General features: G+C 31.9%; 2 protein-coding genes across 3 annotated transcripts in view; both read left to right on the forward strand.

Moving 5' to 3' along the window:
* Positions 1 to 11,271, forward strand: part of LOC129942462 (muscarinic acetylcholine receptor DM1) — a 120,365-nt gene extending 109,094 nt beyond the window's left edge. The window contains exons 3-5 of one of the 2 annotated variants that reach the window (XM_056051390.1): positions 1,264 to 1,444; positions 2,014 to 2,201; positions 9,958 to 11,271. In XM_056051390.1, coding sequence (XP_055907365.1) covers positions 1,264 to 1,444; positions 2,014 to 2,201; positions 9,958 to 10,762 — 1,174 coding nt within the window. In that variant the 3' untranslated portion in view covers positions 10,763 to 11,271. The remainder of the gene's footprint in view (positions 1 to 1,263; positions 1,445 to 2,013; positions 2,202 to 9,957) is intronic. The other variant, XM_056051391.1, reaches the window with a different exon arrangement.
* An 8,131-nt stretch (positions 11,272 to 19,402) lies between these two features.
* On the forward strand, positions 19,403 to 22,009 carry LOC129949476 (uncharacterized protein K02A2.6-like). Its single transcript, XM_056060972.1, has 3 exons — positions 19,403 to 19,463; positions 19,517 to 19,750; positions 20,925 to 22,009. The coding sequence occupies exons 1-3, from the start codon at positions 19,403 to 19,405 to the stop codon at positions 22,007 to 22,009; spliced, it is 1,380 nt and encodes a 459-aa protein (XP_055916947.1).
* The last annotated feature ends 3,928 nt before the right edge of the window (positions 22,010 to 25,937 follow it).

Below are 25,937 nucleotides of genomic sequence, written 5' to 3' on the forward strand. Positions count from 1 at the left end.
TCAGATTCATGCATATTTGGATTTGCTAAATGAAACTTCTTAACGGAATTAAGACGTTAAAATATTAAAACCCAAAAGGCTAGGCCAATATAATTTCATCGTCATAGCTTAGCTATAGATATGAATATATGTGAGCATTGGCACAGATCCAATGCGGGCGGGTTAGATGTCAATTAAAAAACTAAAACTAGATGTCAATTCATTTCTTGCAAAAAGGACAATAGAAGACTTATAGGCAGGACATTCAAGGCAAGGCAAAGCAAGGCAGGGCTAACATAATGGAATTTCAAGTAAGCGTGCACATAATCATAATCATAATCCTAGACTTTTCATATAAAGGAGACAATATTCCAACCATCCAGAGCTAGAAGGGTGGCAAAAAAAGCAAATTGGAGGGTGGTGCAGTATTTATAATCTTTCACGACTCGACGACTGTGCGGTATTCCTCCAAGCATTTTCTATCCTCCAACGAACATTCTTCTTATCAAGAATGAAAATAGGAACACAAGCTATTTGTATGAGAAGACGGAAAATTATAAAAAAATAAACGGAAAAATCATAAATTCCAGGAACATTTTAAAACAGAAAATATAGGACCTCTTCGAGGACGAACGACGACAACGATAACGAAAACGAAAAAGAAGAAAAAGAAAACCGTTGAACGAGTGCCAGCACTGATGATAACGCTGGTTACTGCGGTGTCTATGGCAAAAAGCAATGAGCTTTAAAATGGGAAATTAATCCTGATGATTCTGGAACTATGTAGGAACGGGGCTGGCGAAGTAGAAAGACACCCTCAACGCCACCAATTGACAGACTATCCGGGTGACTGAATGTGATCCTTCTATAATGAAAGCAAATTCTCTCATAGGTCGAAGCACAAATGTCCTGATGGTTCGTTCTGTTCTCTGCTGTCCTGCCTTGTCCTGTCCCTATGTTCTGTCCCGGTGGCTGTGGATTCTGGGTCCTGCTTTTCTGATGGCGTTCGTTCGTTCGGATGACATGGAATTTCATTGTACATTTGGGAATGTCTATTAGAGAAACTTTGAACAGACACTGACAGTTCGAATGACAGCTACACCAGTGACAGTCGATATTCTCCTTTCATTTGCACTTGGAAGTTCTTATGGGGGCTTTGGCTTTTTTCACTTAAAAACGAAAACGGAAAAACGGTTTAAAGGATTTGATTTTAAATTTGAAAAATAGAAGAAGAACAAAAAATACTAATCTCTTTTTTGAAATTGTTTCTGTCTCGTTTTTTAGCGATGAAAATACCGCGGTTAACCACCATGGCATGATGTCCATTTCGCATGTTGGAGGTAATGACCATGATAACTGGCGACGTCCTCGATCTGAGTCATCGGCGGATGCAGAGAGTGTTTACATGACAAACGCTGTTATATCCGATGCGGGATATCATGGAATGCATTCACGAAGATCGAGTGTAAGTATCCTAATTTTTGTTTCTTGCTTTCTTCCTTTTTATGTAACTATAGGTTTTACGACTTTTTTATTTGATTCTTCGTGGTTTACCACTAACTAAATGTCCTTCTTTATTTTTCATTTGATTGTATGGTTTTGGGTCCTTGCCAAATATAATGCTAATGACAATTGGAGAACTGATTGTCCTTTATATTTGTAGTGTCCTACCCCAATTCCTATTCCTGTATTACTGTTCCATCACACTCGTTCACAACCCCATAGGGTGCTATTTGAATGGGGCTTTGATTTCGGTAAACGACAGACGACACGACATCAAGACAAAAATGGCTTTGGCTGGTTTTCTTTTTTTTAAATGGTTTTTAATGTTAAGTCAGCGCTTTGACATGTCTTATGTGGTGTCTGGTTATGGAAAAGTGTTCCCAAAGACGGTGGTGATAATGGCGCCCAACGCCGAACCAATAAATTATCTTTTCATGTCTTAATTTTGATTATAATACTTTTATACTGTTAAGGAACAAAAAGAAACTGATATAAGAAGAGTGTTTTTAATGGTTTTGTTTTTATTTATAGATAAAAAGTGGCAGCAATATGCGAAAATCGAATAAATGCTTTGGCGGAATAAAAGAATGGTGTATTGCGTGGTGGCATTCTGGCCGTGAGGATTCTGATGATTTTGTTTATGAACATGAGGATCCCTCGGATTTAGGGTATGCAACACCTGTAACCATAGAAACTCCTTTACAAAGCTCCGTATCCAGGTAGTAAAAGCCAAAATAAACAAAATATCATAATAATATTTTAAAAACAAATTTGTTTTATTTTTGTTTGGTTTTTTCTTAAGTTTGTTTTGTTTTTGTTTTTGTTGTAATTTGTGAATATTTAAAAACTATCATAGTTGATAAAACTGTACAGAAAAAAATTCTAACGCGATTTTCAGTTTTTTTTGCCGTTTAAATGAATTAACTTTTTTTTTGTTGAAAATTTGACGTTTTTTGTTTGAATTATTAAAAAAAAAGTATGAATTTAAAGTTCTATTTGAATATCTTTATTTTTGTATATTGTTTATGTTTATTTAATGAACAAACGAAAAACATGCACAAATGCACTGATTTTAGCGCACAATGCACAAATAATTTTATGGAATTTTGCATTTTGTTTATAATTTATTTTTCTTCTTGAGCAAATTAATTAACTAAACTTGGATTTAAAAACATACTTGAAAGTTTGGTTAAAAAATTTGTAGCATTAGTTCAACAAAAATTTATCGATATCCCATTGTGTTGTCCTTAATGACGATATATTCGGTGAATCGGATTAAAAACAATTTATATATATTTTTTTTAATTTTTACGACTTTTTCAAACTAACAAATTAAATCTACAGACAACAAATCGAATACACAGGTTACAGGAGGACCGTTGACTTATGTCACAGTAGCATTAGCTGTTTGGAAATTTGCTAAGTGACATTTCCAAGTGTTGTTTACAAGTGTAGATAATTATTTTGCTTGGTTTTGAATTGGAGCAGCAAAAAGTTAGACTTGAGAGAGTGAAATAGTTATACCAATTTCGAACGTCGTGGGTTTTGACGAGAACATTTTCCAAATTGATAAATTCAAGAATATTGTACGGTTTACTTTAAAATCCGTTTTTGACCGTATGGTAAAAAACCGGACGGTGACATTTTGTTCGAGGCGCGATGAAGAGCATATATGCTTTCATATTATACGGTCACGGCAAAATGCCGGCGCCGCACTTTGTAGCAATCGTCTACTGCCACTACAGTATACGGCGCGATAAGCTTAGTGGCGTACGTGACGAAATGCATGTTTTCACATCATACGATTTTATTCGTGCGGCAGTGTTCGATCAGCCACTTCAAGACACTATGAAAACTTGGATTTAAAAACATACTTGAAAGTTTGGTTAAAAAATTTGTAGCATTAGTTCAACAAAAATTTATCGATATCCCATTGTGTTGTCCTTAATGACGATATATTCGGTGAATCGGATTAAAAACAATTTATATATATTTTTTTTAATTTTTACGACTTTTTCAAACTAACAAATTAAATCTACAGACAACAAATCGAATACACAGGTTACAGGAGGACCGTTGACTTATGTCACAGTAGCATTAGCTGTTTGGAAATTTGCTAAGTGACATTTCCAAGTGTTGTTTACAAGTGTAGATAATTATTTTGCTTGGTTTTGAATTGGAGCAGCAAAAAGTTAGACTTGAGAGAGTGAAATAGTTATACCAATTTCGAACGTCGTGGGTTTTGACGAGAACATTTTCCAAATTGATAAATTCAAGAATATTGTACGGTTTACTTTAAAATCCGTTTTTGACCGTATGGTAAAAAACCGGACGGTGACATTTTGTTCGAGGCGCGATGAAGAGCATATATGCTTTCATATTATACGGTCACGGCAAAATGCCGGCGCCGCACTTTGTAGCAATCGTCTACTGCCACTACAGTATACGGCGCGATAAGCTTAGTGGCGTACGTGACGAAATGCATGTTTTCACATCATACGATTTTATTCGTGCGGCAGTGTTCGATCAGCCACTTCAAGACACTATGAAAAAGTATACAAAGCACATGAACCATGCATATATCGTGTTTATCGTACGGTAAAAACCGTATAATGTGTAATTAGCCATTGATCCGGTTTATGCCATCCGGTTTTTTGCCGTACGGTCAAAACCGTGTAGTGTTAAACGAGCCAAAGGTTGCCCACCAGGAAGCAGCTGTAGGTCGCTGTGACTGCAGATGAGTGTTTCCCAGTTATTTACTTTGAGACTGTGCGCATACACAAATTTCAGTCACAGACTTTTTCGACAAGACTCGTCTCACAAAGCGTGAGTGAACCAAGTATAGTTAGAAAACAATAACGTTCCCAACTTTATTTCGACTCAAATTCATCTGAAGCGAATCCAATTTTTTTTTTTATCTGGGCCTTAAGACGCTCAAAAAAAAATTGTCCGTGAGTGGCCTAAGATTGTGACAAGTTACATTTGGGCAGCTTGAGATCCTAAATTTTTGATAATTTTGTGAAATGTGTACATTGAAATAAATAGAATAATTTTCCCAACGGAATTTATGAACTTTTGGCTATAGGTTATACCTCGAGCGCCACACCCTGTAAATTTGTTTTGTTCGGTAATAAAATGAAGCTAGCCTCAAACGTTTTTCTTTCCAAATTGTAAATGATGAAAATGATTAAATGATTAAACACAGTGCGAGCAATTAGGAAAGGAGAATATAATTTGAAAGGAGAAACCGATGCAGATTGGTTTTGAATGTCTGCACATTTTAATAGTGGAAATATTGAGCCCGGTAAAGCATTCCACATTCGTGTAGTGCGGTTAAAGGAAGAATCTCTGTACTTAACAGTACGTCCGAAATTGGGCGCAAGGGTAAACTGATGGGCATTTCAAGCAGAACTGGTACCAAGGTTGAATTGTTTAAGGGGAGAAATGCAACTGGCTATGTCACTATAGCATTAATTGCTTATAAAAATATCGATAAAACAATGACAGGCATGATACCTTGCGGCGGTGTTCAAGAGAAGAAAATGTATCGGTAAGAGAACGATATCCTATGATTTTTAGAACTCTTTTTTCCATTCTATCCAGAAGACCCAAGTATTAAATTAGTTAGATCTTTAGAGAAAGCTAATCTCTTTGCTAGGCAGTTCGCCTCCTATTCACCGTTGCCAGAGAGTGTTATGACTCCGAATGCTATTGAGCGCGTTAGTGAATCTATGGGACCAATTTTTTTTCGCTTTTGGACTGTGGCGTGAGTCCTAAAAGATTTTAGATGGTATCTCCGCTATTGTTCTGCAGATGTGTTCTTCAACGCTGGCAAAACCACTGCGTAAGCTTTTTCATCTGTCCTGTCAGGTCTCCTTCCGATTGGATGGAAAGCCGCATTTATTTAGCCTATTCACAAAAAATGGCGAATCTTCCTCATCCTCTAATTACCGACCGATTGCACTTTCGTCCCTTCTTTCCAAGGTTATGGAAACGCTGATTATTTATTAGCTCAAGAAATATCTTGAAAATAGAAAGCTTCTTAATGACCGACACTACGGTTTTCGTAGCAATAGTTCCACTGGTGATCTCATGGTATATCTCATCGAATAGTTGAGCAAATCCTTACATCGCTTTGGAGAAAGTAAGATTGTTGCACTTGATATTTCAAAGGCATTTGATAGTATTTGGCATCTTGTTCTCTTATCGAAAATGCGATTGGATTAGTAATAACCTTTAGGATCGTTCAATGCAAGTTCAATGGAGGGGTTCAAATCAGATATCCACAAAATAAACACTGGTATGCCCCAGGGCTCTGTTCTAGCTCCAACACTCTTACTCATTTTTATGAATAATCTCCTGTCTGCAACTTCTAATCCAATACATCGTTTCGCTGACGATAGTACTCTTAGCTTTTCATATTCGTTTTCAGAATCACATCTTCGGATTTTAAACTGCGACGGCAAAATATGATAAGCTGGTTAAATTCCGACCTAAACAGCATTGTACAATGGGTAATACAAAACCGTGTGGAATTTAATGCTTCGAAAACCCAATGTTGTCTTGTATCATTAAAGCGAGATAAACCCTTTTTGCCACTATATATGAGTGGCACTTTCATCAACGAAACGGAAAATTTTGACATCCTCGGAATGTGCTTAAGCAACCACAGTTTGTGGAGCGATCACAAACGCGGTGTCACCAAAAATGCAGCATGATGTCTATGTTTGTTGAGACATTACAAGAAATTTGTCTCTCCGTCTGATCTGGCCAAAAATTCGGCAAGATGTCTTGGTTTTTTTAGACGCTACACAGTGGTTCCAGTTGTATGGAGAGGCGGTCATAGATTTATTGAATCTGAACCACTGCACCAATTTCAATGAAACAGTCTTCGAACTTCTTTCTGAACAGCTTTCGCTTCATAGATGGTTGATCTGCACTTGCCTGAGTTCATACCTCGGTTTCGCTTAACCAGTCGCTGTATTTTTCGTACAGTCTTGTTTTTGACCGAGTTACTTGTTTCCAATATATTATGTTAAACCGCTTGCACAGTAAACAAATCCGATTTTGCAAGTGATCAGTTTGAATGTTTTTAGCGTCCGGTAAGGACAACGTCAAGGCCTCATACACCTTACGATTCCTCTCAGTCTCATTTTTAATATTGTTCAAAGAAAGCCACATATCCAGAACCCCCAGACGTTTAAAAGAACACTTCAGATAAGCACCTTTAAAATAAAATATATGAAATATGCTGCAGTTAGGAGGAGAATGCAGAGTCAATCGCAGCCCATCGCAGCTAGACGCACTTAGATGCTGTTGTTTTTGGAGCTACATATATAAACGAATATTTTGGTGTATGATTCATGCATGACTCTTCTTGACTTAGTTATTAAAAGTCTCGTTGAATTCGGAAAAAAAAAACACAAAAAAAAAACAAATTTTGGGCTTTCTTTGTGGGAACTTGCTCTTGGTTATGAAGTGATCAAAATAATAAAACATACTTTATAAACATAGCACATACCTTCAGTTTGAATATCTTTTACTAACAAACATAGGACTTTAAAGCTTATTGCAAAAAGAGCACTTGCTATGACAACGATATTTGTCTGGTATGTCCCACTTCGGAAGCACAGAATGAAAAGTTCTGTTTGTGGATTTGATTTTTTTTGTGCAATCAGGTGGCATGGCTATTTGTAAATACTATATGGAAATATGAGCCAATAATATCAACATCAAAGTTTTACCCTATGACCTACTACGGTCCCACTGTGCGCTGCAAGAAATGTGTCGCTCCATCTAGAAATTCTAGATACGTCCAAAACTTGAATATAACTCTCATCTCTGGGCTCCAGTAACTTATTCAAGCTTCTTGGACAGTATTCAAAGAAAAGTTTTTGATTGATCAACTCGATTACGTCGCTCGAACATCGACGAAACTTTTCTTGTCTCATCATTTTTTACCATTACTTTAACGGACTATGCTGTATTGAGATAGCCAGTTCCATTTCTCCCATTTAACAATTTAACTGTAATACCCGCGCTTCTAGAAATGCCCATAAGTTTACCATTGAGCCCAAGTTCAGCCGTACTATGAAGTATAGAGATTCATTTTTTAGCCGTACTACTCGAATGTGGAACGCCTTGCCACATCTATCTTTTCCTATCATTGCAATGTTCAGGAATTCAAAAACAATGTACACCGGCACCTCCTATCCAACCCTTCCCATTTTTCCTTAGGCTTGAGTAGCTTGCGATTATGACCTTATGACTATTTTCACAAATTCTGTTCATAGAATCTTTTTCCCGAGCTAATTTATGAAGTTTTGAATAGATACCTTACATTTCGAGTGCCGCAAACTGTAAATTCGCCTCAAACTTTTGTTTCCAAATTTTTAATTATGAAAACATTTTCTAGTTGCAACTGATTTTTGATTATAGAAAATCCATAAGACATCTGAACTGTTTTTACCAGCTTCCTTCAAAGAAGTCAGAAGTATCGAAACTAAATACTACTAAAATCGTAGTTTTATTTTCAAGGTTTATGTATACGTTTTTCTGCAAATTTTGGATCAACTTCGTTCTTGATTTTGGTATTCTTTATTAAATTGATCTTAGCTTCTAAATTCGATTTTTATTGTTTCACTGAAACATAATCAAGTTTGATTTAAGTTTTCGAGTTTCTTCTTGTATAAGAATGGTACATTTTTCTAGACAAAATTTAAAGTAATTTTTCTGACGGATTCTTTGAAAAGATTTTCCATTGAAAAATTTTCCGTGCAAATATAATTCAATAAGCTACATTGAAAACAATATATACGAAAACCATACTTCAGAAAAATTGTAAGTATACCCTTAATTTTGTCCTTAATTTTACACAAACTATAAATTACTTGTGTCCCGAAATTATTATTTTTCATTTCCTAATCTTGTTAAAACTTAAATTTCGAAAACTTTAACATTTCAATGTCGGCCATGTTTAATCAAACCAACATTCTAATTTTCATTTCCAAAAAGTTAAGTATCGCCGAGTTTTTATCAAAATAAATATATGTAGGCATGCATCGCCTCAATTAACAATATTCTTGTGGCCAGTTCTTAAAATACATTTCCAGTTGCTTGATTTGTTAACTCAACTTTTTTTGTTGATAATCCTACAAAAATATATCACTGGTCAAAAAATTACATGGTCCCACATATGATACAAAGCATTTTTAAAGGACGAAGGTGTTCCAAAGGCGAATCTTAGTTTATCATTTTTCTATCACTTCAGTTTTTTTTAAATATGCCTTTTCAAAAATTTAAAAAACAAGCAAAACGTTGTAAAAATACAACATAACAAAAATTGAACGATGATTTTCCAAGGTAAAAATCGTCATATTTTAGATACTTTAGTATCTTACGTAGTTTCTGAAAATTCTCATTAGATATCAACCTCTATTAAAGTTTTGAGAAACTTTCAATTTAATGCTTTCATGGTTTTGAAAAATACGTTTTGAAATTAATGTTTAGTGCTGATTTTGAATTGGAATTCATACTTAACTGTTTTTAAAATTATTTTTAGTTGGTATTTTTAAAACCGTTCAAACACTTTAAATGGTTCCCTTGTTTTGAGGATAGATTCATTTTAAAAATAAAAATTACTATTGGTTTGTTTTTCACTTTTCGTTCATTAGAGCAAGTAGAACTTCACAACTTATAAAAATTTCCGAAAATTTGATGAAATACTCTAAATTTATTGAGAATGGGAAAAATTGTTTTATAGATAGAAATCAATGAATAGCCGAAAAATCCTTTCTTGCGTTTTTGTTCAAATTTTAAAAAGTAATATCTCAAAAACGTTTTTTGAAACGAAATTTGAATTTTAGACCATAATAGCTCATTGCAAAAGTGTTACTTGATTGCCAGAACCTTGTTGGCCAGTAAAGTTAGCTAAGTTGAGTTACCAAGAGATATATTAGGATTTTTAACATACATATTTCACATATATCCGATACATTCAATTTCGCAGTGATTTTGTAAAAACAAAAAGAAAAGATTTAGAAAAAAACTAAAAATTGAAATTATCCAACCTAAAAATATTGAGTGAAACGTACAGATTCAAAAAGAAAATATCAAATGAATCTTTACAAGATCAATAAAGCTTAAATATTTTGTTTTAGATTTTGCAAAATTCCAAACTTAACGCACAAATTTTTGTTTAATTTTTAATTTTCGTTTCCTGTTTGAGTTTTTATGTGTTGCAAATTCAAGTGTTGATGATAATCTTAAAAAAGAAAAATATTTATAAAAAATAAAACTGTTTCGTTGTGTTTTGGCTTGAAACTGCTGTTTAGTGTTATAGAAACGTCCACATCAATTTAATCATCTTAGTTTTTGAAATTTTTTAAATTTCAAACATAAAAATTATAAAATTTTCCTATTGTCTTTCTATTTTCCATTTTTATAAAAATTCAATTAAAAAAAAAAACCTTAAAGATGCACATCGATGAATGTAATTCGTGATCCATATGGAACTGTGCGACCACCTAGTATGATATTACCCGATGTTTCACCAACTCCATTACGACCACCGCTTACGCCTCTTTCGCAACTTCAAGAAATCTCGGGACCACGCGATTCGCGCTCATTACCAATAAATAATAGCAATCGTCTTGGCTCGCGGTCTGTTAGCCAAGACTCCGTCTACACTATATTAATACGCTTGCCGTCAGATGGCGCCAAAACGGGCGACGAACATGCCCCATCAATAAAAATGATACAAGATGATGTTCCTTTACCCGCAATTTCGGCGGCAGCAGCATTACCACCGAGACGGCAATTACCGTCACGAGACTCCGAATACAGTCTGCCAGTTGTTCGAAGGCTGTCGCATGCCCCGCACGATATTCGAATACCGCTCAATGCGAAAATCATACCCAAGCAGCTGGGCAAAACCGTTCAACCCCTCACCGCCCGGCAGGCAAAGAAGAAGAAAAAGTCTCAAGAGAAGAAACAAGAGTCGAAAGCAGCCAAAACCCTATCCGCCATTTTGCTTAGTTTCATCATAACCTGGACCCCGTACAACATCCTGGTGCTGATCAAACCCCTCACCACGTGCGGAGACTGCATTCCCGATGAGCTGTGGGATTTCTTCTACGCCCTCTGCTACATCAACTCCACCATCAACCCCATGTGCTATGCGCTCTGCAATGCGTCCTTCCGGCGGACCTACATCCGGATCCTAACATGCAAATGGCATACGAGGAATCGTGAGGCGATGGTTCGAGGTGTTTACAATTGATAGGATTACCTTCAACGATGCCAACGATGACGACGACGAGGACAAAGTAAGCTAAAGGATGTTATTGTTGTTTTTTTGGATGTTTTTCTACTTTGGGTTTGGTTTAAATTTTTTATCGAAGTCGAAGCCATATCGATGTTGATGTTGATGTCGGGCATTTTCGAATTCGAAAGATATTCATGTTTTGAGGGCAGCTTAACTTCTTCCTTTGAATTTCATTCATCGCACGAACTCGACCGCCTGATGCCTGCCTGCATCATCGCACCGCAACGGTCAGAAGAACACGAAAAGATTTTTCTCAATTTTCAAAGGACTCTGCTATACGGGCGCTTTTTAATGCGGGTAGGACTAGGAATATAAGGTATGCAGGTCCGGGACTCAGAACCCCCAAAGGGATATCGGAAGAACTCTGACATGGTGCGGTGCTACTTTGGCTTTGTTTTGGTCGGTCAGTCAATTTCAGTCCTGAATTGATTTTATGTAATTTATTTTCATTCCTTGAGCCATTCCCCATTCCCAGCCGAAATGGCAGCAATTTATTTAAATTTCCGCTCAGGATATTCCAAAGATTCGCCTTTTTGTTTTCAGTTCTGTCTTATTTTTGTGTTTTTAGGGTATAACAGGATTTTTCGTATTCGGTTTGAACTGTTAAAGTAATGGCCGTGTGATTTGTTTTGTTCATAAAATGTTCACTTGTTAAGGACTATTGCGGAAGTTAAACGAAAGCTATCCTTTTGAAGTTTTCTTTTTTGGTTGTTGTTCTGGTTTCTACATTTTCTTAATCTAACTTATAAGTGTTGGTTGTGAAATAGTATCTGTAGTCACTGTATCTTCTAAATATAAAGCTATCTTATGCTGATGAAGATGGCAATTTATACATTATACAGATGTTCAATCGGAACAAAACGGCTCTTTAAATGACAAAACAGACAACAGAAAAAAGGAAGAGAATTACTTTTGTTACATGGAAAGATATGCCTTCATTACATTTACTAAATCAAACTTATACGGCAGCGGCGGCCGGCAGCGCGGCGTAGGCTTATTTAGGGAAGCTTCCCATGTAAAAAGTCGGAAACAGGGCCTTTCTCAAGTTATAAATAAAATTGGTGTTATTAAATTATCTCATATAAATAGAATGGAGTATGCTGAGGATGTAGTTTTTTGAAGATATTAGCAGATGGAGACACCCTGCCGGAAAAATTTCAAAAAAGAAAACGTTTATCAGTCGTTTTGCTATCAAAATAGATAAGAGAAAGTTTTCTACATATATTTTTGTTAGTTCGTAATTCATTTATTTTAAATTTATTTTTCATTTATTAATCTATACGTGCGGACATTTCAAAAGTTCTTAAATTTTTTACGAATTATCAGAAATTAAAAGAAGCACACAATTCAGAAAAATGCATGAAATCTTCACTTGAATCTATTGTACGATTAATATAATTTCGTACTGAAGATTATCTCATGCAAATGCTGCCCGCATCAGGTCCTCAAATGGTTTATACGGTTAGTCCAATTTTGGCATACTCTTTCTAACTTTTTTGCAGTATATCGGGAATAAATTCTTCTGTATTGTCATTTAGTGCGTCACATGATCCTTAACGTAGTCCCACAAAACTATCTACAAACGTAAAATACGATTCGATAGTTTTTGAAGCCCAAAACTTCATTGCTATTCACCTGTCCATTCAATTACAAATAATTTTTGTCATTATGTAAGTCGTTTAACTTAATTCTTGCACCAGTCAGTGGTGTATTGAAAGGCTTCACTCCTAAATTCTTCCGACAAAAATCTGAACGTATTTGAATAACAGAGGCCCAATTGCTGCGAACGCCGCCGATTCTATAATTCACGTTCATTACTAGCACTGGCCGATATATTTTAATCATTCTGCACTCGAAAATAGCGTGTTTATTGTTCAACAATGTAAATAGGTGCTTCAATAGCTTGCTTAAACTGAACATAAAATGGAAGAAATTGAAGAAGCACGAGTTGAACTTTCATAACAAAGCACGCATTTTGCTAATTAAATTTAATAATCTGCAAAAGCTGTTCGTTTTTAAGAAGATTCATAGTAAAATTATGGACCAAATTGAAGATGTTTGACAGTAACACACAGCATGAAACCTTTATGAGCTGTCAAAATCAGTTACATCCATAAGTTAAGGAAATGCTTACTCAAAAGCTACGCTACGCTTCCACATCAAGACGAACCAAAAGTGCTTTATAGATTTCTGATGTTGCAACATTTTTGTAGTGAATTTCTTCAATGAGTTTTTGAAGCATGTATCGTTCAATTTTTAGTAATCACTTTGTTGTTTCTGCTCAAATAGCTTTAAAAGTAACAGCTACCTAAATAACGGTATTTTCAAAATTTTATTATCGTATTCACCTAATTGAATTCTTTACATTTTTAGGACAGAGAAGGGCTCTGAAGTCTGAACTTGACAAATACAGTCATGAAACTTAACATTCTTATAAGGCAATATTCCATCTTGTCAAAGATGTCAAACACGTTTTAGATGAAATTTTGACCAAATTTAATATTGACTTTAAATTTATACCATTTTGTTCTCATAAAATTTTGAAACATGTGGTTTTGACGTAGCAGCTTTTCAATATCCTGAAATTAATCTGTGCTGGCACACAGCAAAGGTGAAAATTGGACTTCTGTTCCATTTCGATGATAGTTAACGACTATTTGAAGAATGACTTTATAGGACTAGGGTAGAACTGCTTTTGGAATGGTTAGGAAGATGAAAAAGATGATAGTGGATACTCAATTTTTAAATTCTGAGTGCACTACAACTCTTTCATCAGTTTTTGATCCATTGGGATACAAAATTGAATCTAAATAATTTTCATGCAAGAGTAAAGTATCTATTCTAGGAGATCCGAGTGGTTCTGAAATATTTTATTGAACTGTAGTTCTGGGAGTGCCTTAATCAGTGTGTTTTAAAATTGACTCAAAAGACTAGTTTTATTGTAAATCCTAGATTTCTTTTAATTTGTATAAGTTTTTTGTTCCCTTTTATTAATTTTTTTAAACGGCTAGTTGCGAATAGCAATGTTTATATTATTTTGCTCCTAAGCACCTTTTATTGGATTTTTGATAAATACTTGTCTGTCAAATATTAACAATTAAGTTTGGCAAAAATAAACATACACTCATATCCGCTGAAGAAAACTGACAAAATGTCATGGTACTTCTTTAACTTAGGTGGGGCTATACAGTCATGGGGCAGTGTTGCAAAAGATTCCAATCCTTTGGGAAGGCATTCTTATGACTTTATTATAAAGATTAAATTCATTGAATTCAATTGGATCAGTGTTTTCCAACGTGTGGGTTGCGACCCCTTAGTGTTTTTAGAGGGTTCGTGAATATTCTTACGAGGACTTCCAAAAGGTTGAGAAAATACTGCAGTTAAACAAACCAATGAAGTAAAAAAAGGTTTATTAAGAAAAATGATAATTAAAGGAAATATTCATTTGTGTCAAAAAAAAAAAAAAAACAAAAAATAAAAATAACCTATAAGATATAATCCATCTTAAACATTTGTATCAAATAAACAAAGAATTATTCTTAATTCGAGGGTTGCGCTTGTTTTTCAGAAATCCATTTCTCCCAACGTGGATCCGTTTTTGCTACATTGAGAATTAAATCGTTTTCCAAATTTAAGCGATTTCTCTCCTTACTTTTTATTTTGGCCATTGATGCAAATGTTAACTCACACAGGTACGAGGTGGCAAATGGAATCAAACACTTCTAAGCCTCTAATATTAATCTAGGATATTCTAATTTATTTTTAAACTAAAAGGTATCCAAATTGAAAGTCTTAAATTCCAGACAGATAGATCCAGCAGACTTTCCTTGAGCTTGAATGCCAATTTTGCCTCATTTACAGCCCCGTTTAAGAACAGATTAAAGTAATGACACATTTCTTCTTTCAACTTTTCTGGCACCATTTTCATACCAGGTATAAATTCCTTGATAATTATCTCACATCCGACTTCTTCAACAACAGATTGTGTCGAAGAAAATGAACCTAAGTGGTTTTGATTAAGAGACGATGACCAAAATTCTATTTTGTTTGTAAAGTCATGGATTTTCTCTTTAGCAGTGATGATATTTTCATCCCGCCCTTGAAGACTTTTATTCAAGATATACAAGCAAAAAAGTTCGAGATGTCAAAGTTAAAATGTATGAAAGAAAAGCTCTTAAGATTGTTGCCAAATTATTTTAATTAAACAAAATTCGATTTACCGAAGTTCGAGCTATCAATACTTTACGGTACGGAAAAAAAGCAATGGATTGGGGGGTCGCGAAATATTTCTTCGTGCTAAAGGGTCCGTTTCATGTAAAAGGTTGAAAAACACTGACCTAGATAATAGGACTTCAAAAATTGAAATACCTTGAAAAGACTGCAAACATTTGTTCAGGAATTTCAATAGTTTTATACTTCATTCATTTCTTTGAAGTCTGTGTGTTTGAAATCATGAAATCCTTTTGAAGTCTTGTTTAAGTCTTTCCATTCTTTTAAAGTTTTGGTATTCACTTGAAATCATTCTCATTAAAGGCTTTTGAAATTTATTTTTTACTCTCTTGGTTGCTGAAATCGAAAGACTTAAAAAATTCAAGTGAATATCATGAATGCATGAAGCCTCAAATAAATGGAATCAATTGATTGCAATCAAATGATTGAATAAAATGATTGCAGCCTTTTTAAAACCAAATGATTGGTGATTTCAAAATTCGATGTCAAAATCTTTAAGTGAATTTAATGAATGCAATCTTTTATTTGAATTTGATTAATGATTTATAATAAATTTCACAAACATTTTAAGTAGAGTCGGATCTAAAATGGTGTTTCTGATAATAGTGCGTTTCTCTGAAGTTGATTTTACAGTATCAAAGAAATCGTGAAACATTTGCTGATGAGATCAACGCTGTAAACGAAGGTTAAAACGCTGAACCAATGACTGACGATTAAGAACGTTCAATGGAACACGCTTAATTTACACTATTAAACTAATACAACGTTATGATAATAAGGCTCAGTATTACATTTTTAAATAGAAATTAAATTCGTTTTAAAATTTATGTGAATTTTTTAATAAAGTCAATAATGGACGAACTGCGCGTTTGATGAACCAACAACTTTATTTTGAGTTCTAGATCTATTTCAAAAATTACCACCATGCAGCCTTTCGAACCATACCTTAAAAAAACTACATAGTTTTGTGCTTTATTTCCATGGACTGAGTTTATGCATAAAAATGAGATTTTTCCGACTCAAAACCATTTTGAAGAATAAGCAATGCACTTAAAGCGAATATCATCTATAAAACTTTGTAATAACATAACTTCGATATATTAATAGTGTGTTTTTATTTTAAACAAAAGAAAAAACACACCTTTAAAAAAAAATAATAAATATTAATAAAATTTTACAATTTTAAGTAAGTGTCTAGAGGTAAAATAGTAATAAAAAGTAAAAAAAGCAAAACAAAAATGAAATTTAAAATTATTACAATATAATTAAATTAAGTGCAATCAAAATCAAAAGAAAGCAAAAATAAAAATATATTGGTAAATATATAATAAAACCAAAAATGGAAAAAATATATAGAAAATATTTATCAAACATTTTTGTGGAATTGATTAAGGTTTTTTATATTTATAAAAGAAATACATACATGCTTTGTATTAAACTTTAATTATGTTTTATTAATATTTAAAAACATCGATTTAATTAGTTTTTCTCTTCAATCGAAATCTTTTTGTTTGCTTTTTTCTGATTTTATTATTATTTCGTTATTCTTTAGTTAAATTTTTATAGATATAAAATAAAATAATAAAAACAAAATTATTATTAAAATTATTAAAAAAAAAGAAAACAAGAAGAGCTTTAATTAATTTTAATCTAATTAAGAATAATTCTAATATTGTATGTATTAAAATTTTTGTAAATTTAAGCTAATATGTGAGTAAATACAAAAATAAGTTTTTTTTTAAATATTATATAAATGCAGTGATTTAAATTTTGTTTCCTTATTTATAAGTGTTTTATACCATTATTTAAAAATACAAAGAATAATTATTTTTAAATTTAACATTTGAAATAAAATTAGAAAATAAAAATAATTATAAGATTATTTATTTTTGTAAATATGTAAAATGATATTTCTACATTTCAAAAACCACAAAAAATAGACTATCCCTTATTACAAAAAAAGGTGACCCAAAAATTACAAAATATGAAACTATACGAAAAATAATGCGCACACCAAAGTTTTTACTATTTAAATTATTCAAAAAATATATAAATGTGAAAACTTTAAATTTAAAACAAAAAATGAAAGAAGAATGCAACACAAACTAAATTGTTTTGTTTTTTTTTTTATAAGATTTAAAAATAACTATAAAAGTGTTAAAGGGAATATTTATAGATATATATTCAGTTGGAAAGTGGTTTAAGATTGTTGTTGAAGAATTTTTTGAGAAAGATTTTAGGGATTCATTTTTATTCGTTTAAAAACTACAAATTTGCGATCAGATTTACAACAAAATAAAGCGGAAATTTCTTTAAAATTCTATTGCCCAGGTAAACTTCTAAATCTTTTATATTTATTTTTCAAAAATTTAGTTAAAATATTAAATTAAATTATTGAAATTCAAGAAGAGTATCTAAAATAAATTTAATAAATTAATTTAAATTCAAAAATACTTAATGAAAAAGAAAAATAATTTATTTTCAATTAGTATTTCCTTTTTCTCTCTAGATCTCTTAAAAGTTTTAATTTTGTGTGGATTTTTATGCGCTGTAATATTAAGTTAAGTTTTCGTTTCCAAATTCTTAGGTTTTAAATTTGTAAATTTGTAAAATAGTTTACTTGACCTCATTTAATCTCAAGTTTTTAGTTCTTTTTTAAATAATTTGTCTATGTTTTTGTATAATTATATTAATATTTATATTTATATTTATTTTTGATTCACTTAAAGTTAAAAATGAACATAAGTTTTTAATTTTAAACGAATAAAATTGTTCCAGTTAAAAAGGTAACCGTCTTAAAATGAATTAGTTAGTAAATAGTTAATTTTTATACCAGAAATTATATAAGAAAATTTAAATATAAAACAAAAATTGATTTCAATAAATTTGTAAAAAAAAACCTTCAATAAAAATAACCAACAAAGCAAAATGTAGGTAGATATACAATATAATAAATCTTTTGAATATAAATGCAACTCAATTAACAAAAAAATAAAACTATCTACTATTTAAAAAATTAACAAAATAAGATGAATATGAAACAAACAAAAATCTAACTAAATTTTAAGCCAAGAACAAGCAAATGATCCCCCAAAACAAATAATTCAAATAGCAATCTAAAATGAAATTTTAAATCAATATATGACTCAGAAAAATATATAAAATAAAATTACTTATATACATTCATACATAGTACATTATATAAAACTCGTATAGCAACAAAAATAAATTATAGTCAAACAAATTTTCATCCGATAATTCCACACATTGTATTTATGTAAACTAAATAAAAAAACAAAAATATTTAAATTATAGTGATATGAGGAGTTTTGTGAAATTATTTAAATTTTTATTTTTTAAATTAAATCACTCGTTTTTTACATTTAATATAATAATAAATAAAAACAAAACCATATTTACATAGATATTAAAAATACGGGTATATGCGCAAAAACCAGCTGCTAAAATTAGTAAATATATGTAATAAATTAATAATAACAAATTGAGAAAAACAAAATATTTATAAAATTAAAAAATATGTATATCTTGGAAAAAAATAATTAAAAAAAATTTAATAGAAAAAAATTGAAAACAAAAATGAAAACTTAGAAAATTAATAATTAATTTTTAAATAAATGTGAAATTATTATTATTATTATTATTTGTATGCATGTACGTATACAAAATATAAATAAAGTTGTGTACATGTAATTATTTATATATAAGTTGATAAGTAAATAAAATGAAGATGAAAAAATAAAAACAAATGAAACTCAAAAGAAAAATATATATATATGTATGTTTAATAAAAAATCGTTGTTTTTTTAAAAAGAGTGTTTTATATTTAATTTTCTAAGTGAATTGCTTTTGCTTAGATTGGATGAATTTAAAAAGTCCACGAATACTTAGGTAAGTAAATGAATAAGTCTGTGATGAGACAGAGCTGAGAGATTTATGAAAGGAAGCCTTTGAGTTTATGAAGGTACCAAAAGTCTATAAGGCCAGGGGAAAAGCCCAGGGCAAAATCTTAAAAATCTACGTTTTTTTTTACACTTCACAATTTTCAAAAAGTAGTAAGCTTATAGCAAGCGTCAAACTACGATCAGAGGCTCATCAAAAGTGCATGTGTTAGTTGTTAGTAAAAAATAATACAATTTAAGCCTAAAACACACGCATAAAATACAAAACATAATTAACATTTAATGATTACAGAACAAAAAATAAAATGAGAACGTTTTCGATAGTGGAGCAAATTTAGAGGTCATGCCGGGCACGAAACCAATTTTTTGGAAACCGCGTGCGTTGCCGTTCGCATGGAAACCAATTGTTGAACAAAAACTAAATGAATTTTGTGATTCTGGTATGATGGAACCAGTCGATAACGCCGATTGGGGAACACCGATTGTGCCAGTGATGAAACCAAATGGTGATTACGCATCTGTGGTGATTTTAGCGTCACTCTTAATAAATTTTTGGTAGATTTCAAATATCCATTGCCCCGTATCGAGGAGATTTTCGCTTCGCTGCAGGGTGGACAGTTGTTCAGTAAATTGGATCTATCGAATGCGTACAATCAGTTAGAATTAGACCATGAATCCCAAAACCTTTGTACTCTTAGTACACATTTAGGCTTATTTAGAGTAAAGCGATTAGCTTTTGGCATAAATCCAGCGGGGGCTATCTTCCAAAAAACCATTGAAACATTGTTACGTGGTATACCTAACTGCATAAATTTTATGGACGATATTGTCGTCACTGGGCCGGACACTCATATAGCCATAGCAGAACATTAACGATCGTCTTAGGTAAATTACAATCTGTTGGATTGAGACTGAACCCTAAGAAATGCATATTTTTTATGGAAGAAATTTCGTACTTAGGTTTTACCATTGACAAAAATGGCCTAAGGAAAAACGACACCAATATTAGAAGCGTGCTTCACGCACCAATACCTACAAATGTATCTGAAGTTAAGGCATTCATTGGAATGGTAAATTTTTACTCCAAATTTGTTCCAAATTTTGCACAAAAAATGGAACCCTTTTATAAGTTATTGAGAAAAAACACTAAATTTAATTGGAATGACGCCACGAATTCTGCATATGAATTGTTAAAAAAGGAGATAACCGGTGACCAAGTGTTAGTTCATTTTGACAGAGAAAAAACAGTTATTTTAACAACAGACGCTTGTGATACAGCAGTGGCTGGTATTTTATCACATGAGTTTGAAAATGGTGAGCTCAAACCAGTAGCATACGTTTCACGTTCATTATCTCCAGCAGAACGAAATTATAGTACAATCCAAAAAGAAGCCCTTGCCATCGTTTTTAGCGTAACTAAATTATATCAATATTTGATAGGCATTAATTTCATTTTGCAAACTGACCATAAACCATTAATTTCAATATTCGGAGAGCACAAAGGCATTCCTTTGATGGCGGCTGCAAGAACGCATAGGTGGGCATTCATTTTGTCTGGTTTTAACTTCAAGATACGTCATGTTAAGGGTTCATTGAATCACGCTGACACTTTATCACGCATACCACAGGTCAAATTTAAAAATGATTCCGTGAGCGAAAATAAATTTATCAATTTTATTGATGTTGAACAGGCAAATTATATTAACTTTATTAATTCGAATAATCAACTTCAATTAAGTTTCAAAAATATTCAAATTGAAACACGAAGAGATAAAGTTTTGTCCAAATTGATAGACGCTGTTCAAAGTGGTACAGTGTCGACCTTACAAGTAAAGAATTTATTCCGTATAAAAATAAGGGTAATGAATTATCGCTCGAATCCAATTGTTTATTATGGGGTTACCGTATCATTATCCCTAACAAATTAAGAAAACAAATTTTGTTGGATTTACATAAATCCCATTTAGGTATAGTCAAAACCAAGGCATTAGCCCGTTCATTCATTTGGTGGCCGAATATCGATAGAGGCATTGAAGATTTAATTAAATCATGTCATGCATGCAGATTACAACAGCCCAGTCCAGAAAAAAGTGCATTGATTCCATGGAACGCAGCGGATCATGCATGGTCAAGAATTCACATTGATTATGCAGGTCCAATTCACGGAAATTATTTGCTAATAATTGTTGATTCTTTTTCAAAATGGATTGAGGTGTTTAAAACAAAAACGATTACATCGGCATGCACTATCAATTTTCTGAGAGAAACATTTTGTAGATACGGTTTACCCGATATAATTGTCAGTGACAACGGAAGGCAATTTACGTCAAATGAATTCGCGGAATTTATTAAAAATAATCATATCAAACATATTTTTACTGCACCTGGCCATCCGGCTACAAATGGCCAAGCAGAAAATTCCGTAAAAACAGTAAAAAAGTCACTCTTAGCCAACTTGGACAAAAAACCAATCGATTTCGATTATTTTTTGAATATATTTCTATTCGATTACCGCATTAGTGTGCATTGCACCACGGGAGTTTCTCCATCACAAGTCATGTTAAACCGAACATTAAAATCACGTTTTACATTGTTGAAACCACCTTTGGTAAAGGAAATCATTGTTGAAGCCCAAAAGAAAAATATATCGAATTTTCGAGGTAAAAGAGAAGAAGCATTTGAGATTGGTGATAAAGTATACATTCGTGACTATACCAATCCCAACAAGCCAAGCTGGACACCAGCGAAAATTAAAGAAAAATTTGGTCCTCGAAATTATGGTTGCGTAATTACTCAAAACGGGAGAGAAATAAAAAGGCATTTGAATCAAATTCGTGAAATAAGCACAAGTCAAGATGTTACACCTGAATTGAGTACAGCGGCCATCAAACAGGAGACTCAGCAAACACGAGAACATACGAATTTAAGGAGAAGTACTCCCGATACAATAGATGTTCACGCAGTGCCATCGAAAGGGGAAGAGGTAGTTAAACCAGTCAACGATGCACTTTATTCGAACGACGACGCACGATTTAAACGAAAAAGTTATTGAAAAAACTCGCAACGTTCCATCATCAAGTCGACCAATTCGAGAGACTGCAAGCATTGCAAAAGCGAGCATTGTTGATCAATATCGAAGTAATTTAGTCTAAAATTTGTATGGCATAATTTAGTTAATTTGAAACTATGTATATAAAAAACTTTAGTAGGGAGTTGTAATGTATTCATAAACGCACCATAGATTAAATTGTATGTTATGATAAAGTGAACGCACCCAACCTTATGTAGTTAACAAAAAGCTGTCATTTATTAGTAAGTAAGAGAGAACAATGAATAAAGAATAGTATTATACCAGCAACCAAACAGCACACATCTCCTTGAATACACTTCATTTATCAACATAAGTAATTCCTGATCTAGATTATAGAACAAGAGTACTAGTAGCTTCAGAAAAAAATACTAAATCGATAATTCGATTTTTTGAGTTTTTATACAGCTTGTTTGCTGTAAGCCAGTAAGAATGACTTATTGGAAAAGAGATAATTCCAATTGTGAAGAAGAAAGAGAGGCTTTAAAGCAGTCAATGTGTGGTGAATTTAAATCATCTAGGAGTAAAATATTGGTGTCAGAGCTGGACAAATGTATGAGAAAGTCTAAAAGAATGCCAAGAAGAGATCGTAATAAAGAGATTCCAAACATTTTGGAGGAATATAGACTGTTAAAATGAAAAAAATCTTAGTCTGTACCATTCTTTTTACACATACCAGTTCAATTGATAATTAAAATGGAAAATATACAGAAGAAGAGAAAAATGTATTTTTTGCCGCTATGAGAACACCTCCACATAAATCCTTTGTATTACCAACTGACGATCGTTTTTGTAAACTTCGAACTCTTGACTGCAAAGTTCTGTGTCAGAAAAGCTTGAATTATGCCAAGTTTATGTCAAAACGAATACGTCATGCAAAAATGATTGAGATTGATTGCTACGAAGTTTCCCTACGTTTTGGTAGAAGATATCGAGCCTGTTAAGTTTTTTGACTTGGTTTTTAAAGAAACACCTTGTTTTTGACTTTGTGTAATTCTTTGAATAAAGTCTCTGCGTTAAATATGTTCTATTTTATGAATATGAACGGTATAGTATGGCGCCCATGAAACGCCAGCGTATTCAATAATTGGCCTGACAAAAGAAAAGCTGACCCGGCCACGTGTTGCTGTGGCTAACGTTTTTGGTCAAATTACATTTTTGTAAAGTATTTAAGGGGAACGATAGGAGGACATCAGACATGGGCATCACAATGCTTTTTAACAAAGATGCCATTTGTATAAAAAACTTGGCGAACTTCAAGACTGATTTTTACTACCGTTGTACAATGAAATTAGTATCTAGGACCGAAGACGGAAACGCTAAAACTGGTATAAAAATTAACTGCTGGATGGATAGTTTTAAATATTCTTTTTCAAATTAAAAATACTAGCCGTGTTTTTTTGGTATTCCATATATAGTATAGTGAGAAATTACCAAAAAAAACGATCTGGAGTAATCCAGTTTTTATATTTGAAAGTTGATACAATTGAATATTTAAAATTCCAAAATGAAATCGTGAAATAGTGTAAGCTTATGTTTGATAGTTTACTATCAAAATCAAGAAAGTGAACTTATTAATTTTTAAATCTAAACTGAGATAAACTTTTGGTTGAAACATAACAAAACTTAATTACCTTTTCTATTGTTTTCACTTGAAAAATAATCGCAGTTAGTCCATTTTCATTAACAAAACTAAATAATATCAACAGTAACAGATTGAATTTTTTCCCCAATGAAAAACACATGATTCCAAATGCACAACTACTAAACTAACACAGCCATCGAGATACAAATGCAATATCAATCGTACCAATATTTGAGAACGAAATCACATAAGATCCATTCAAGACTCATTTAAATGTCAAAAACCCATCCGTAGTAAGATTCTACTTTAACTTTTTTTATGAATACTACCGATATTTTTTTTGTTATTCGTGTAAAACTCTACTATACTAGTGATAAATTTAACCAACAAAACACGTGTACTTTTATTTTAAATTTATTTTAACTATAATTGGTGCACAATAATTTTGGTAAGCCTGTCTTTGGATAACACAAACATATTGGAGGGTTTTCTTATACATCATGCTTATACATATAGCTGCCCATGAGAAAAACATGTTTATTCTAAGTCTGAACCGCAAATGGAAATGTTTTGACCCTGAGACTTATTTTTGTACATGACAATAACTAAAAAAGAGGCTGGGATGCGACCCACACTGATAACTTCCCATCCCGTCTGTCGATTTGTCTTGCTTCAAAGTTTGTCTATATGTACTCGTACCAATTTTTACCAAATTTGCGTACTATATTTCATAGATTTTTTTTAATGAAAAAACGGACTGTTGGATTTTTATACACAAATTACTGAATATTGAACACAATATTTTCTGTGAAATAAAATAAGTTTGAAGCCAATATTTTTAATTTTTGAAAAGCTATTTAAATTGGAAGTAAATTTTTACCAAGTATTACAATTGTTTTTTTTTAGAGTTTTATTTTTTGTAAAAAAAATTGTCAATTCGATTTTTTTCAAAATTTTACCGAATATTGAAAACAATGTTTCTTATAAGATAGAATTAGTTTGAACAAAATATTTCAAATTTTTAAAAAGATATTTGAGTCAAAAATCAATTTTCATCAACTTTTGGTACATTTTTTTTAGGTTTTTAATTTTTTGCACAAAAACTGTCTATTCGATTTTTTTCAAAATTTTATTGAATGTTTACAACACTATTTGTTGAAAGATACAAGTTGTTAAAAGCCAATATCTACAATTTTTGGAAAAATATTTGAGTCGAAAATCAATTTTTACCAACTTTTATTAATTTTTTTTTTAGGTTTTTATTTTTTGTAAAAAAAACTGTAAATTTGATTTTTTTCAAAATTTTTCCTAATATTGAAAAAAACATTTCTTATAAGCAAAAATTAATAAGAAGCTATAATCTTAGAGTTTTGAAAAGATATTTGAGTCGAAAATCAATTTTTACCAACTTTTATAATTTTTTTTTAGGTTTTTATTTTTTGTAAAAAAACTGTGAATTCGATTTTTTTCAAACTTTAACTGAATGTTGACAACAATTTTTTGAAAGATTAAAGTAAATCAAAGCCAAGATCTCAAAGTTTTGAAAAGATATTTGAGTCGAAAATCAATTTTTACCAACTTTTATTAATTTGTTTTTTTAGGTTTTTATTTTTTGTAAAAAAAACTGTCAATTTGATTTTTCTCAAAATTTTTCAAAATGTTGAAAACAATATTCCTTATAAGATAAAATAAGTTTGAATCCTAAATTTTAAGTTTTTGAAAAGATATTTGAATCGATATTCAATTTTTACCAACTTTGAGTAATGTTTTTTTTAGATTTTTATTTTTTATAAAAAAAACTGTCAATTAGATTTTTCTCAAAATTTTACCAGATATCAAAAACATTATTATTCGTTGCACAAAATTGTTTTGGAGATGAAATCATATTTCAGTCGTAAAATTTTGGAGGTGACAAATTTTTTTTTTCACTTTTATTGATTTATTAAAAAAACCGTTATATTGATTTTTTTCAAAAAACGTGCTTGTTTGGTATCACGTTACAATATATTATATAAAATTTAATTCAAGTCTCTAGCGTTTTTGGTTCGTAAGATATTTAGGGTTAACCAAAATGTTCACCTTTTTTTTAAACTGCTGTGGTAAGAAAACCACCCACGCAATTTTCTTGAGAGCCCTTTCTTCATCTTTCTGCCTTTTTATCTGTATAACAAAATGTATTTGAAATCGATATCTCTTCTGGTTCTTGAGCTATGGACGACGAAAAAAACTTCGCGAACGTACGGACGTACGAACGTACGTACACACGCACGCACAGACATCTTTCTAAAAATCTTTTATTTCGACTCT

Source organism: Eupeodes corollae, chromosome 1, assembly GCF_945859685.1.
Source record: "Eupeodes corollae chromosome 1, idEupCoro1.1, whole genome shotgun sequence".
In the NCBI taxonomy this organism is placed as follows: Eukaryota; Metazoa; Arthropoda; class Insecta; order Diptera; family Syrphidae; genus Eupeodes; species Eupeodes corollae.

What these genes read in the sequence shown, in the direction of transcription:
- LOC129949476 (XM_056060972.1), top strand. Translation starts at nt 19,403, where the DNA reads ATGGAACCAGTCGATAACGCCGATTGGGGAACACCGATTGTGCCAGTG. An exon ending in GCCAGTGATGAAACCAAATG is followed by an intron (nt 19,464 to 19,516) that starts GTGATTACGCAT and finishes AATTTTTGGTAG; the next exon opens with ATTTCAAATATCCATTGCCC. An exon ending in CATTGAAACATTGTTACGTG is followed by an intron (nt 19,751 to 20,924) that starts GTATACCTAACT and finishes AATCCCATTTAG; the next exon opens with GTATAGTCAAAACCAAGGCA.